At 35.3% G+C, this 14,248-nt stretch overlaps 1 protein-coding gene across 4 annotated transcripts in view; it reads right to left on the minus strand.

Annotated features, from left to right (window-relative positions):
- BRAF (B-Raf proto-oncogene, serine/threonine kinase) overlaps positions 1 to 14,248 on the minus strand; it is a 159,388-nt gene that overhangs the window by 21,506 nt on the left and 123,634 nt on the right. For all 4 annotated transcript variants that reach the window (XM_082632467.1, XM_082632466.1, XM_082632469.1 and 1 more), the window contains 3 exons: positions 6,420 to 6,466; positions 5,498 to 5,616; positions 1,622 to 1,753 (listed from right to left, as the gene is read on the minus strand). In XM_082632467.1, the coding sequence (XP_082488593.1) occupies positions 1,622 to 1,753; positions 5,498 to 5,616; positions 6,420 to 6,466 (298 nt within the window). The remainder of the gene's footprint in view (positions 1 to 1,621; positions 1,754 to 5,497; positions 5,617 to 6,419; positions 6,467 to 14,248) is intronic.

The raw sequence follows: 14,248 nt of genomic DNA on the forward strand, positions 1-14,248 counted from the left end.
AGCACGTGAAGCTGCTGAATTAGAGACAATCTTGCTCTCCAGACTGCCATCATCAAATCAGTCATCTCCGTGATCCAGGATCTGTCACAAGTACACTAAGTGCAATGTTTCAATGTTTTTATGTTCTTTAGCTGCTATCTTGGTCCATCCTGAATCGAAGTTTCATGGAGGCTTAAAAGATCAGATCATCAGAAGCCAGGTCATAGATCTCTTTTTAACACTTAAAGCTATAATCCAACATTCTAAAGCTATGAAAGTAGTCAGAAAGACCAAACAGCAATTTAAAAAATTAGTTTTATGCTGACTTATATAGAAAGGCAGTCATTTTTAAAATTCTCAAAGTAGAGAATCAAGACCACTGTTGGGTAAGGGCCATATGGTGATTCAATAAGCATATGCAAAGTATATGGCAACTTAGATTACTTCTCTGATATCACATGATAGTTATAAGTTCTTAGTGAGAAAGCTACTCAGTATCTTCAGAAAGCTTTAGTATCACCAAAAAGACTGAGAGTTGAACTGTTGACCAAAACACTACTAAATTAAGTAATATATTTATACATTAAAAACTATCATTTCCTTAGGTTGGGAGGTTATGATCAAACACATAAAACACTCACGCTTTTGAAGATTCTTTACACTGGTGATTCTCAACTTTGGTATGTATCAGAAACAACTAGCAAACTTATTAAAAATGCAGATGCTTGGACTCACCCCACTGAGTCAGAATCTACTCCAGCATCTCCATTTCTTAAACAAATTATCCAGGTGATTCACATGTGCATCACAGTATAATGTATAAATATTATTTAATCAGTTTATATGGTCAACTATTGTTTTCTAATATATTAACTGTAATTGCTGCAATCTCTCTCTCTCTACACACACACAAACACACACACACACACACAGGCACACGCACTTTTAAAATGTTGAGGTATATGAGGTAATTTCAGTAAAGACAATTCATTTTTCTTGGCCAGTATTAAAAGACTAGGTGAATTTAATATGGCTGGGATCAAAAAGGCAAAGAGCTGCACGAGGCTATGTTGATACTTTGGAGGGTAAGGAACAGAGAACAGGAACTTTTAGGAAGAGAGAAGTAAAAATTTCCCTCCTACTTGAATTCTCACCACAGAAAAATGAAAGCATGATGTAACAGTCCTTTCATTTACCTAGTTTTAAAAATTTAAGAAGTATGGAGAAATCTTAATAATTTTAAAAGGATTTGATATAAAGACGTTCAGAGCTGAGTGCCTGGCTCAGATAGCACAATCTGTGATAGAGTAAAAGGGATAAGCCCAGATGCTGGAGCAGCAGAGCTCATTCTTCTAACTGTGCCATGGTCAAGAGGCATGAGGTATAATCATTATTGCATCTTTAGTTTCTAGTCAGAAGATCAGGAGTTTTACTCCACTACAAGACTTAAGCATGATATTTCCAGGAAAGGCCTTACATGCTGTTATTACTGCCAAAAGTATACAAAAGGTTCTAAAACTGGTGACAAAGATCAAGACATCTATCTTTCATGCTTACCCAGGATCCAATACCTCTTTTCTACAATGAATTGGAGCCTTTCTACAAACAGTAAAATGAACCTCAAGAGATGGTAAATATTTACCTGGTCCCTGTTGTTGATGTTTGAATAAGGTAACTGTCCGGTCATCAATTCATACAGAACAATCCCAAATGCATATACATCTGACTGAAAGCTATATGGGTTTTTATCTTGCATTCTGATTACTTCTGGTGCCTGGTAGAACATAAAAAGAAAAATATTCTTGTTTATTCTTCACATCAACTGAATAAAGACTGAAAACCAAACTATTATAATTCCCAGAACAATGCTCTTATCATTAAATAACCCATGTAATATGTAATCAATTCTTATTTATGGCCAAAGAAACAAAACTGATTATGAAAGATAAATTTTAAAAAATGCTCTGTAAACTCTGAGAGAGGCAGTACTATACATTATTAAGATTTTATAATTTTATCAGCTGCCCTCTTTCTGTACAAAATACCATCACTGCCATTTGAATTTTTCCCATGACTTACCCTATCAAGAGTGAGTTCCTACCTTCCATTCCTGATTCAGGAAAGAAATACTAGACCTGTTGTTATGAGATGTTTGGAAGTAGCACAACCACTACGGTAATCACCTTAGAATTTAAGTTTTCCCACTGGTGCAAATGATTCTACTTATCCCAGGGCACCTTAGACAATAATGGTAAAATTTCAAGACTGATAAACTCAAACTCCTTTCTTGCCTCCAAAAGCGTTATAAATATGCTATGGATGCTTTAATAACAAAAGCAATAGACAGTAGGTAGATTTAGTAGAAGATGGTATAAAGAATCTTTTGGCTGCTGCTTCTTGGGCAAAGATACAGACCTAATCATATTTGTTACATCTTTACACATTTCAGTCACTGTATTCTACAGCTAGATTTCTTATTAGCTGTTTACATGAAATACAATAAACGGTTGATTAAATCTTAGCTTAAAGGAGTTCTTTCACCTTGCATCTTCTGTATTGTTTCATTTGGAAGAAGTTAGAGAAACTGCAGGGTACTAAAAAACTTTGTGAAAACATTAATTTGATACCAAAACCAGGACTAACTGCAAAAATGAAAGACCTGGGACAAGATTCTTGGTTATTGGTCAGGGTAAGGCAGGTCAGGCTATCTCTCAAGGCAGGCAATAACAGCATCCAGCCTCACCTGCAAAACAGACTCACCTGTGCAGCCTTTAACCTCTTAACATCCAGACTACATTCTAGCCCAATAATATACCATCAGAGCCTGGGGATGGGAACAGCTTCAATTGTGAGTTTTTATAGTTCCCCGGATGACTTTAATGTCCAACCAAGGTTGAGAACCACTGATGAAAGATGTGTGGGAGATCCAGATGAGAGTAAAGGATTGGGGGGGCGTGCAGTGAAGAAGGTTGTATCTATTTGCTTTTGTCATTTATTTTATTGATAACTGCTCTTGGTAGTACAGCGCAAAATAAACCACATACAACTGTGATGTAATGAACAAGCCAGAATATAAGAGGCTGGTTATGATACAGACATAATTTTCAAAGCCAGAACACAATTTCTGTGAGGGACACTGTAAGAACTACCCTTTTAAAATTTAGTTTTACCTCACTGTTGTTGGTAGATGGTTTGATGAAAGGTCGTATGGGATTTATTTATAAGAAATGCATGATTTATCTTCAATTAATTTAGTAATTTGTAAAAATTTTCACAGAAGTTTCTTTCTTCTTTAAGATATAAATAAAGCAAGGTTGAGAATACTATTGTAAATAATTCAGAGAATTACATAACCTTTGGTTCTGAACAAACTCTTCTCTCCTAGTCTATGGATATACCATATTTGTTTCTGAAAGCAATATCAACCCAAAAAGGATTTTACTCAACAATTAATTGTACTACTGACTAATCTCTTGTCTTAAAACGCAGCTTGATGGAATAAAGGATGAACCCATCTACCCAGGTATCAACAAAAAAGAAATTAAAAGAGAATATAAACCTTCATGTATAATAGTAGTCTATAAACTGTATAAACTAAGGTTTTTGGAAAAGGACAAATCTGGAGACTTAACTGAGCCTAACTTTCCCTGCAGTAGTTAAAATAAACACACCTTTAAAACATGTAACAATGTTTCTTTATAATTGTAGGTTTTGCAATTTCTCTCCCCCTTAGGATACACTGTTATCTTTGTTACAAGGTATATGCCTTAAAGGTATCTGAGATCCAGATTACAATTATTAATTAGCTTCTTGTTTATAACTATTTATTAAAACAAACATATATTGAAGAAAAAAATATAGCTAACTCTAATTACTAAACCTGAGAAAATGCATTCAAAATCCACTAGTTCAACCCAATGTTAAAGATGGAGAGACTTGGAGGAGGTCAAGAAACGTGCAAGTTAAGAGTCAAACAGAGCACGAGAGTACAGACCTTATGACTCCAAGTCCAATGCCGCCCCCTTCCCACCTTGCCACTCTAATGCCAGTTATTATTACAAGAAATCATGGCCAAATTTAACCCTAGGCGAATCTTGATTAATTCAGAATCCTACCTTGGAATTCTCCTTATGGAACTGCTACAGATAAGTTCAGGGAATTTAGGCAAATGTGGCTTTGAAAGCCCTTGCAGCTTTTCTATTTCCAGCAGGGTGTCTCAAAGTCTTACTGCAGATTCAGTTATTTAAAGCCTAAAACTGCACTAAGAGTTCTGGGACACCCTGTATTCAGCCTGGAAAAGACGTTCTCAAACTTTTTGGTCTCAGGACTCTTTTTCAGTCTTAAAAATTATGGACAACCCCAAGAAGCTTCTGTTTATGTGGATTATACCTGTGGATATTCATATTAAAACTTAACTGAGAAACTGTTAAAATATTTATTAATTTAAATAACAAAACAGTCATTAGATGTTAACATAGATCACCCATTTTTTAATGAAAAGTAACTGTATTTTCAAAAACAAAGTTTAGTGAGAAGAATAGTATTGCTTTTTTTTTTTTTTTTTTTTGCCACACTGCGCAGCATGTGGGATCTTAGTTCCCGACCACGGATTGATCCCGTATCCCCTGCAGTGGAAGCGTGGAGTCTTAACCATTGGACCACCAGGGAAGTCCCTGCAATTTTTTTTGACTGATTTAACAGCAGCCAGCTAGAGTCACATATTTGCTTATGCATTCAATCTGCTCTGATGTGTTGAAGAATATGAAGAAAAATCTAGTTTCACACAGGACGACCTTGGGGACCTCTAAAAGGGTCTTAAGGACCCTCCTGAGAACAGCTGGCTTAAGAAAATGATCCTATGCTGCCCTTTTCACAGCCTGCTGAAAGTAACTGCACAGAAGTTTTAGTTCCCTTCTCTTATAACTTCTCTTCCTTATTTTCCACAAAGCAGAATAGGAATAAAGAAAGAGAAAGAGCTATGCAGGGCACACAAAACTGACAGTGTTAAAAATCTACCTTTCGTTTTTGTTTTTGTCTTTCCTTTCCCAGCTGCACATAATTATATGGTTCTTTCTAGTCTAAAGAAAGTAACTTTCCAATTTAGGCTTAAATAAGATTGTGAAACAGCCTCTCTCTTAAAGGGAGTAATTCTTTTATTGAAACCTTAATAATGGCTACAGATCACACCTGCTTAAATTGCATACTTTTTTTTTGAAACAGGATACACAGAACATTCTGAACACAAAATATTTTAAAGAGACAATCTGAATAAAATTTAAACAGTGTTTATAAAATACACTTTTTGTTTGAAATATACTGAAACTGGTTTCATAATCTTTTTAAAGATAAAGAAAAAAGTTAAAATCTATTTATATATAAAATAAGATCAACATTGATTTTTGTGAATACTGAGAACTATGAAAATACTATAGTTGAAATCTTCAGTGACTTTCTAATAACTCAACAGCATCTCAGGGTCCAAAAATTTAATTAATGGAGAAATAGCCTCAATTCTTACCATCCACAAAATGGATCCAGACAACTGTTCAAATTGATGGGACCCACTCCATCGAGATTTCACTGTGGCTAGACCAAAATCACCTATTTTTACTGTGAGGTCTTCATGAAGAAAAATATCTGAGGTGTAGTAAGTAAAGGAAAACAACAGATCTCATTTTCCTATCAAAGCAACCATTATGAAAAATTTAGGTAAGAGATCTAATTTCTATAATTCTATATATTATGATATTCTTTAAAGAAGTATAGTACTTCATATTTCCTTTTAAAGTTAATAAATATGTTTTTAAAATAGTGTTATTTGGACTCTGTGACCTGCTTTTAAGATATCTGGTGCTTGAAATGTGGTAGGATGAGGTGAGATGTTTTCCTAAGTTTATGGGAGGAGACATTGAAACTTTCCCATTAGATTTCAGTAATGTAGGCCCAAATATCTTTCTGGCACTGCTGGGAAAGCTGTAAAGGCTCTTCACTGGAATGAAGGAGGTCAACTGGCAGACAGGATCTTAATCTGGGCTTATGGAAGAAGAAACGTTACGTTTTTCTCACCTCATTGTTATATAATGTAGAGCCTTCAGTTACATCTCAACTACCACTGAGCAAGGTCAGAGCACTGAAAGAAACTAGTAGATAGCTACAAAACTATGCATTTTGTACTGCTTATAGAACATAAACAAGCAATCAAAGAGTCCTACTATCATAATGACTTGATAGGTTTTTTTGTAATGGTCAATTGTTCAAAAACCAAAAGCAGGTTGTAGTACCTTGTACTACTATACTCTTGTGTAAACCCATTTATTAATTCCCTTTACAGTGTATTATTGAACTTAGCATGAAAACTGTTTTTACATAATGTGAAGATAAAATGCAGGAGAAAAGGTCAGGATGTTTTCAAACTTCGCAGACAAATTCAGGAAGGATACTATTACTCTTGAGGTCTCTGTGGATGATTGACTTGGCGTGTAAGTAACTGAAAAACAAAACATCATTTTAACCTGAGTAGAGCTAAAGACTCTGGCCTCAGTATCTATAGAACACATTTAGGGGTGTAAATAAAGATTTATTTAGAATCATGATACAACTGCAAACTGTACATAACCCCTTTAAATAAGAAATAGTAAAATAGACTGCAAGTGAACTAAGGATTTTAGGACCATATTACTATTATGGTACAACCAAAATCTTTTCTACTGAAAGACTTTGCTTTATCTTTTACTATTTACCAATACAAACCTTCCACTCCAGTCAAGCCTATTTATCCAGGTCCTTTAATTATACCTTGGTATTTAATCCCACCTCTGTGACCAATGCTCCCCTCTCACACCAAATTAGCTTTCATTCTATTCTCTACTGAATCATACTTTTTCTTTAAGATTCAATATACATTATGACTCCTAAGTGAAGCTTTCCCAAGACTCAACCACAAGTGATCTTTCTTTCCCCTGTTCAGTTATGTAGTAATTATTTTAACAGTTTGATTCATGTATTTTTTTCACCTGCTTATGTTCACTTTCTATTTGGAATGTAAACTCCATTTGATAAAATCAAACTATTTTTAAAAGTAGAATTACATATTCTTAAAATACCTTCTTAAAACTAGTGAGGAGCTAACTTTCTAATGTAATGGACACAGTGAATCTATTTCAAAGTCAGTGATAAGTTTAAATCATCTGATACCCCTAAGAACTGTCTTAGTTGACTTTATTGAGGGAAAGAGCTGTGTCTAGTTTATTTCTGTTTATCCCCAGTGCCTAGTACAGTGCCTGGCATGTGGTAGGTATTCAATACATATCTGTTGACTCAACTACAATGAGATGCATATAATGTCCTAATCAAGGTTATTTTTCTTCATTTAATACTGGAAAGAACAGACATATGAGACTTCTGAAATCTAACAATGACTTTTAGGAAATAAATTTTGCCTTAAAGTAAAACCTTAAAATTCAAATGATATAATCAAAATTATGTAATGAACACTTTAAAAATGAAAGATTTGCACATAATTAAGTTTATTATTTACGCTTTCTCACCTTCAATTAAGTTTTCTCATCCAGACATCAAGATCTCAAAATTTTTTCTCAGACCAAATTTTCATTTAAAATTACTTGTTTATACAAGTAACTCCTTCTCCTCCAATTACTCTTACATGATACTGTTTACTTCCTTCACAGCATTTATCACAATCTGAACTTATCTTGCTGTTATGATTTTTTAGGCCTAGCATTTGATATACGACATCACACTGTCACTCTTCCATTGAAAAAAAACATGATGTCATAGGTCTCATTTGCTTAAAAAGTTCTGCAGTGGCAAACAAAGGTAAAAAACAGATGGAGAAAAATGAGTCTCAATCAAAAGGGAGACCTTATCCTCATTAGAAAGAAAAGGGGACAGGTGATGGTGCCGGCGGTGGAGCACAGTGCTTCAGTCTGGTATTTAGTGCACAGATAAGGTGTTGGTCTTTGAAAAGACACTCTGTCTTCTTTGAAATTAAAAACAACAATAACAACAACAAATGGATGGTATACATGAAAATACGAAGGCATGATGAAGTTATAAGATGGGAAGATAAAGGTATTGATGGATAGTGTCAATCCTTTCAACAAATCTGATACAAAGAAATACAGCAAGAATAAGGTAGACAGAAATGTAACTAGAGGGTTGAAGAGAGAAAATTTCTGCCCAGGAAAGTACTAGGTAATTAACAAGATATAAATATGATGGCTGAGCTAGTGATATAACCATAAACAGCATAAACCTATTATAGGCCAAAGTTGCATATAGTTGCAACTTGAAATAACACTACTTTATTCTTGTGTAATCCTCTATTGTTTAGAAATTGCTTTACTAACTTATATCTCATTTAATAAACTCTTTCTGTAACACTTCTATAACAAAAGCAGCAAAAGAACACAAATCCAGGTCTATATAATGGAAGGTTGGAAAGAAAAGAGACTTAAATTCCCCAGCTGGAAAAACGGGATAGGTATCATACCTCAATCCCTACCTAATATTCCAGAGTAATTACTACCCTAAATAATTCTATTTAGGCTGACACTAAACCATAATTTCCTAAGCACCAACCAGTTACAATGGAAGACGCCAAAACCCACATAACTGATTGAGGGTAAGGAAGGGAACAAGAATAAACTGACTTTGCTACAGATGATGCAAAGGTCTATCCATTACATAGGACAATTAAATTGGACCTCCTTCTTACCTTTTGAAGATGTTAAGTAGAACCTTATAAGTTTATAAAGGTAGCAGGAAAGAAAAAACATGCTATAAACTAAATGAATATCATTCTCTTGATAGGTTTCTGTTAGGAGCCTCCTTCCTTGTAAAAGAAAAAGTGTCCATCTACAGACTCAATTTAATCTTAAAGCTGGCAAATCATCCAGTAAAATTTGTTCTCTACACTGCTTCTTCCAAGGTCTTACTCAAGATTCAGCTTTTCAACATTCTTTTTAGACCATAATATGATGCCCCGAAAGGAAATACAATGCTCTAGATTTGATCTGATCAACACAAACTAGAGTGAGATTCTCATCTTCATCCTCCTCTTAAATGTAAGACCTGAAACCATAAAACTCCTAGAAGAAAACATAGGCAGTAAGCTCCTTGACATTGGACTTGATGACAAGTTGTTTGGGTCTGACACCAGAAGTAAAGGCAACAAAAGCAAAAACAAACAAGTGGGACTACACCAAACTAAAAAGCTTCTGCACAGCACAGGAAACCACCAACAAGATGAAAAGGTAACCTACCAACTGGGAGAAAATATCTGCAAATCATATATTTGATAAGGGGATACCCCCAAAATATAAAGAACTCATACAACTCAGTAGCAAAAAACCCAATCTAGTTTTAAAAATAGACATTTTCCCAAAGAAGACATACAAATGGCCAACAGGTACATACATACATGAAAAGGTGTTCAACATCACTAATCACCAGGGAAATGCAAATCAAAACCACAATGAGATATCACCTCATATATGTTAGAATGGCTATTATCAAAAAGACAAGAAATACCAAATGTTGGCGAGGAGTAAAGGGAATACTTATGCACTGTTGGTGGGAATATAAATTGGTGCAGTTGCTATGGAAAACAGACTGCAGGTTCCTCAAAAACTTAGAAACAGAATTACCATATGATGTAGCAATTCCCCTTTTGGGTATATATATATCCAAAAGAATTTAAATCAGGATCTCAAAGAGTTATTTGCACTCTCATGTTCACTGCAGCATTATTCACAACAATCAAGACATGGAAACAACCTAAGTGTCCATGAATGGATAAAGAAAATGTAACACACACATACATACACACAGGAATAAGCCATAAAAAAAGAAGGAAATCCTGTCATTTATGACAACATGGATGGATCTCGAGGGCATTATGCTAAGTGAGATAAGTCAGAGAAAGACAAATACTGTATGATCTCACTTACATTTGGAATCTCAAAAAACAGAAAAAACAAAAACAAAACCCAAATTCATCTTCATCTTCCTTACAGTGGGAAAAAATGTTTATTGCACCAGCCATTATTATTATGGCAGCCACAGTCACTCTACTGGCTCCTATTAAAATTATATTCAATTACAACCCTAGAGAGTTGTTGTTCTTGCATTGCTCCTACAAAACCATTTCCCTCATCCAACATTTGTATACTTCTCTTTTCTGGACTTGGATAAGATTTCATATTTTGTAGACATGACCTACAATTTCAGCTTATTAAAATTTTAGTTTTCACTAAAAAATAAGTTATAAAAGATCAGCATGCTAATGATGCCCTCATCTAAGTTATCTGTAAATACACAGTCATATTCAAGAGAAGAAGGAGGACAAAAATCTCCTAGCTTAAGAGCTTCAGGTATGACAATAATACAATTATGAACCTAGTTAAATTCTTCGTTTGTTACATATCTCCATCTTATCCTCAAGAATATCATGAGAAATATTATTCAAATACCTTGCTGAAATTCAAATACTATGCCTACATCATCTGTAGGTGCAGGCATTTACCAGTCTAGTCTATTTACAAAAGCCTCAAGTATCTCTCACTCAAGTTTGCTATTTTCTTGTATTTTCTACTATTTCTAAAACCAAATGACTGGCCTACACAGACATTAGCACTTCAGTCCTCTTTCATCTAATGCTACACAATTTCAAAAAAGTTCATCAGTCTTCACACAGCAAGCTAAATCTCTCCTCTGACACCAATAGAGAATTTAGCAGTTGACTGGACTGGTACGCATGACGGTGGTGACAAGGTGTTATTTTACCCAAATACAGTTTCAAATTCTGGTCTCCCTTCTACTTTGTTGCCCTCCAAGCCCTCATAATCACAATGTGGGAAGTGAGCAAGACCAAAGGGAATGCCATTCTGCTACTCCTGTTTAGTCAGTAATCATTTACCACTTTAAAATAATTAAAATCCTTAATACATGGAGTTCACACATTTTTCAGTTGTGCTCTATAGTGGCCTAAATTCTATTTTTACTTAGATTTTTCATTTTCTCTTGTGTTAAAAAAATCAAATTTGTTGACAGGTATAACTAGTATACAACACAAAATGCACCCAATTTTTATGCACAGTTTAAAGGGTTTTTCACAAACACATATATATACACTTATCTAAAGACCGACCACAATCAAGATGGATATCCATCACCCCTAGAAGCTTCTTCACACATTTCTGCAATTAATAACACCCACCCTAGGCTCAGGCAACCATTGATAATGATTTCTGTCACTAGTGATTAGTTTTGCCTTTTCTAGAATTTCACATAAACAAAAACATGCGGCTTCTTTGGCTCAGCATGATCCTGAGATTCACACACTGGCTGCATGCAGTATTAAGAGTGTACAGATATACCATAACTTACCCAGTTACCTGTCAGACATGTGGGTTGCTGTGTTTTTTGGCAATTATGAATAACATACTATAAACATTCATGTACAAATCTTTGTTGCTGACTTGTTTTCATTTATTTTGGGGAAATCAGTAGGATTAGAATTGCTCATATGGTAATTTTAATTTTAAAAGAAACTGCCAAAGTGGTTGTACCATTTAAGATCCTCATCAGCAATGTATAAAAATTCTGGTTACTCGGCATCCTTGCTAATAAACCTGGTATTGCTGGCTTTGATTATAAGCGTTCTAGCGGGTGTGCAGGGGAACCTCGTCTATTTTAATGCCTCACATGTTGAACATCTTTGCATTGCTTATTTGCCATTCTTTTATATTCTTTAATAAATTACTCCAATCTTTTGCCCATTTTTCCACTGGGTAGTTTGTCTTATTACTGAGTTGTAAGGGTTCTATATATGTTTTGGATACACTTCTTTCAACAGATAATGTATCTTGCAAACATTTTCTTCAAGACTGTGGCTTGTCTTTTCATTTTCTTAACAATGTCTTTCAAAAAAGCAAAAGTTTTGAATTTTGATGAAGTCCAATTTACGAATTTTTTCTTCTACGGTTCTTAATTTTTGTGTCCTAAGAAATCTTTGCCTATCTTTGGGCTACAGTGATTTTCTCCTATGTTTCTTCTAGAAGTTTAAGATGTTCACCTTTTAGTCTTAGGTCTGTGATCCATTTTGAATGAATATTCATGCCTTGTATCAGGAAAGGGCTATTTATTTATCCTATATGGATATACAGTTGTCCCAGCAACATTTGTTGAAAGGACTATCCTTTCTCCATGAATTGCCCTAGCATCTTGGTTAAAAAAAAAAAAGACAACTGACCATAGACATAATAGATATATTTGTAGGCTTTCTTTCCTCCCTGTGTTGACTCACACATCTATCCTTATGCCAATATCACAGTGTCTTTATTACTGTGGCTTTATAGAAAGTTTTGAAATCTCACACTAAATGTCCTTCAACTTTGTTCTTTTTCAAAACTGTCTTGACTATTCTAGCCACTGCATTTCCATATACATTTTAGGATCAACTTGTGAATTTCTACAAAAAATCCTGCTGAGACTTTGACTGGGACTGCACTGAACCTATAGATTCTATAGATCAATTTGGAAAGAACAGACATCTTAACAATGTTGAGTTTTCTAGTCCATGAATATGATATTTGTATGTCTTTTTTGTTTCCTATCTGGGACCTGCATTAGAGAGGGTATAATCCCTCTTTGGAAAATATTCTCATCATAGTTTCTTAAGTACAACACTGGCCTGAAGAGAATAAATGAGAATGTATTGTAAACATGGAATATCATGATATTGATGGAATAGCAAAAACTATGCTATTCTCTCTTTTTAAGTTCACTTCAAACATTCATAAGCCCAAATACATAAAATCAGAAGCATGATATTTGTTTATTTATAAGAGCAAGACAGCTCAATGTGGGAAAGGATAGATATTTGAACAAATGTTGCTGGGACAATTGGATACCCGTATGAGGGAAAAAAAACTTCAACCCTTACCTCATACCAATTTGAAGTGGGTTGAAGAACTAAAACTAAAAGCAAAAACTGTAAAACTTCTATAAGAAAACAAAGAATTACTATCACCCTCTTGTAAACGTAAAGCATTTTCAAGTTCTCAGGATATTTTTACATCACTTCGTTTTATGACCTTTGTGTTTCTTTGTGAGGCAAGCAAAAAGGCAATAATTCCACCTATACTGATGGGAAAACCAGAGCCTAGAGGACCTAAGTGACACGACCAGAGAGGCATAGTGGAAAGGGGATGGGTTTTGAGTGTACAGATTTCGCTTTGAATTCCAACTGTATCACTTACTAGCCATACGACCTTGGGTACATGACATCATTTCTCTAAGCTTTGGATTCCTAACCTGTAAAATGGAGATAATAATTATGTTCACCTTCATAGGTTCTTTCATTTATTTAACACATATTTATTGAAAGCCCACCATATGCTAAGCAACAACTGTTCTAAGTCTTGGAGATAAGGCAGAAAATCCCTACCCTCAAGGGTCTTGCATTTTAGTATAGAAGATAGAAAATAAAAAAGATGCATGAGTAGAATATACTGTATTCTATAGGTGGGAGACAGAAAATGCTAAGTTGTAGGGGGTCGTCATTTTAGGCCAGGGAGGGCCTCTTTACAAAGGACATTTTGGGTAAAGATTCAAAGGAGGGGAGGGAGTCAGGCAGATATGGGATAAGAACACAGCAGGCAGAGGGACTAGCAAGGGTCAAGTCCTACAGCAGGTGTGCACTTCCCATGTTCTAAGAATGGCAAAGAAGGCAAACTGGCTTGGAACAGAAGGAGCAAGAGGGAGAAGAGTAGTGAGTGAGCTGAGAGAGGGAGTAAAACAGGCAGTGGGGGAGGGAGGGTTGTGGTGGTGGTCACATGACAAGGACTATTATAAGGACTTGGGCTTCCTTTCTGCATGAAAAGTGACAACACTGGAGGAGCACAGGAGCAATGTAATCTGACCCAAGTCTTCAAAGGACCACTCTGGCTGCTGTGCTGAGAGGAAACCGAGGGTGGGTAAGGGTGGAAGCAAAGCACTCGTCCAGCCACGAGATACCTGTGGCTTGAATCAGGGTGATAGCAGAATAGGTGATGAGAAGTTGTAAGAGTCTAGATATACTTGAAAGATAGAGCTGACAGGAGTTGATTAATAGATTGGTTGTACGGTGTGAGAAAAAGAAAGGAGTCAAAAATTAAGTACAAAACGTCAGGCATAAGCAGCCTAAGAACAGAGGTGTCAGTTACTGAGATGGAAAGACTGTTGGAAGGGCAGGCTTGAGGAAAAA

The sequence above is a fragment of the Mesoplodon mirus genome (genome assembly GCF_964341445.2).
Source record: "Mesoplodon mirus genome assembly, chromosome: 9".
Lineage (NCBI taxonomy): Eukaryota > Metazoa > Chordata > Mammalia > Artiodactyla > Ziphiidae > Mesoplodon > Mesoplodon mirus.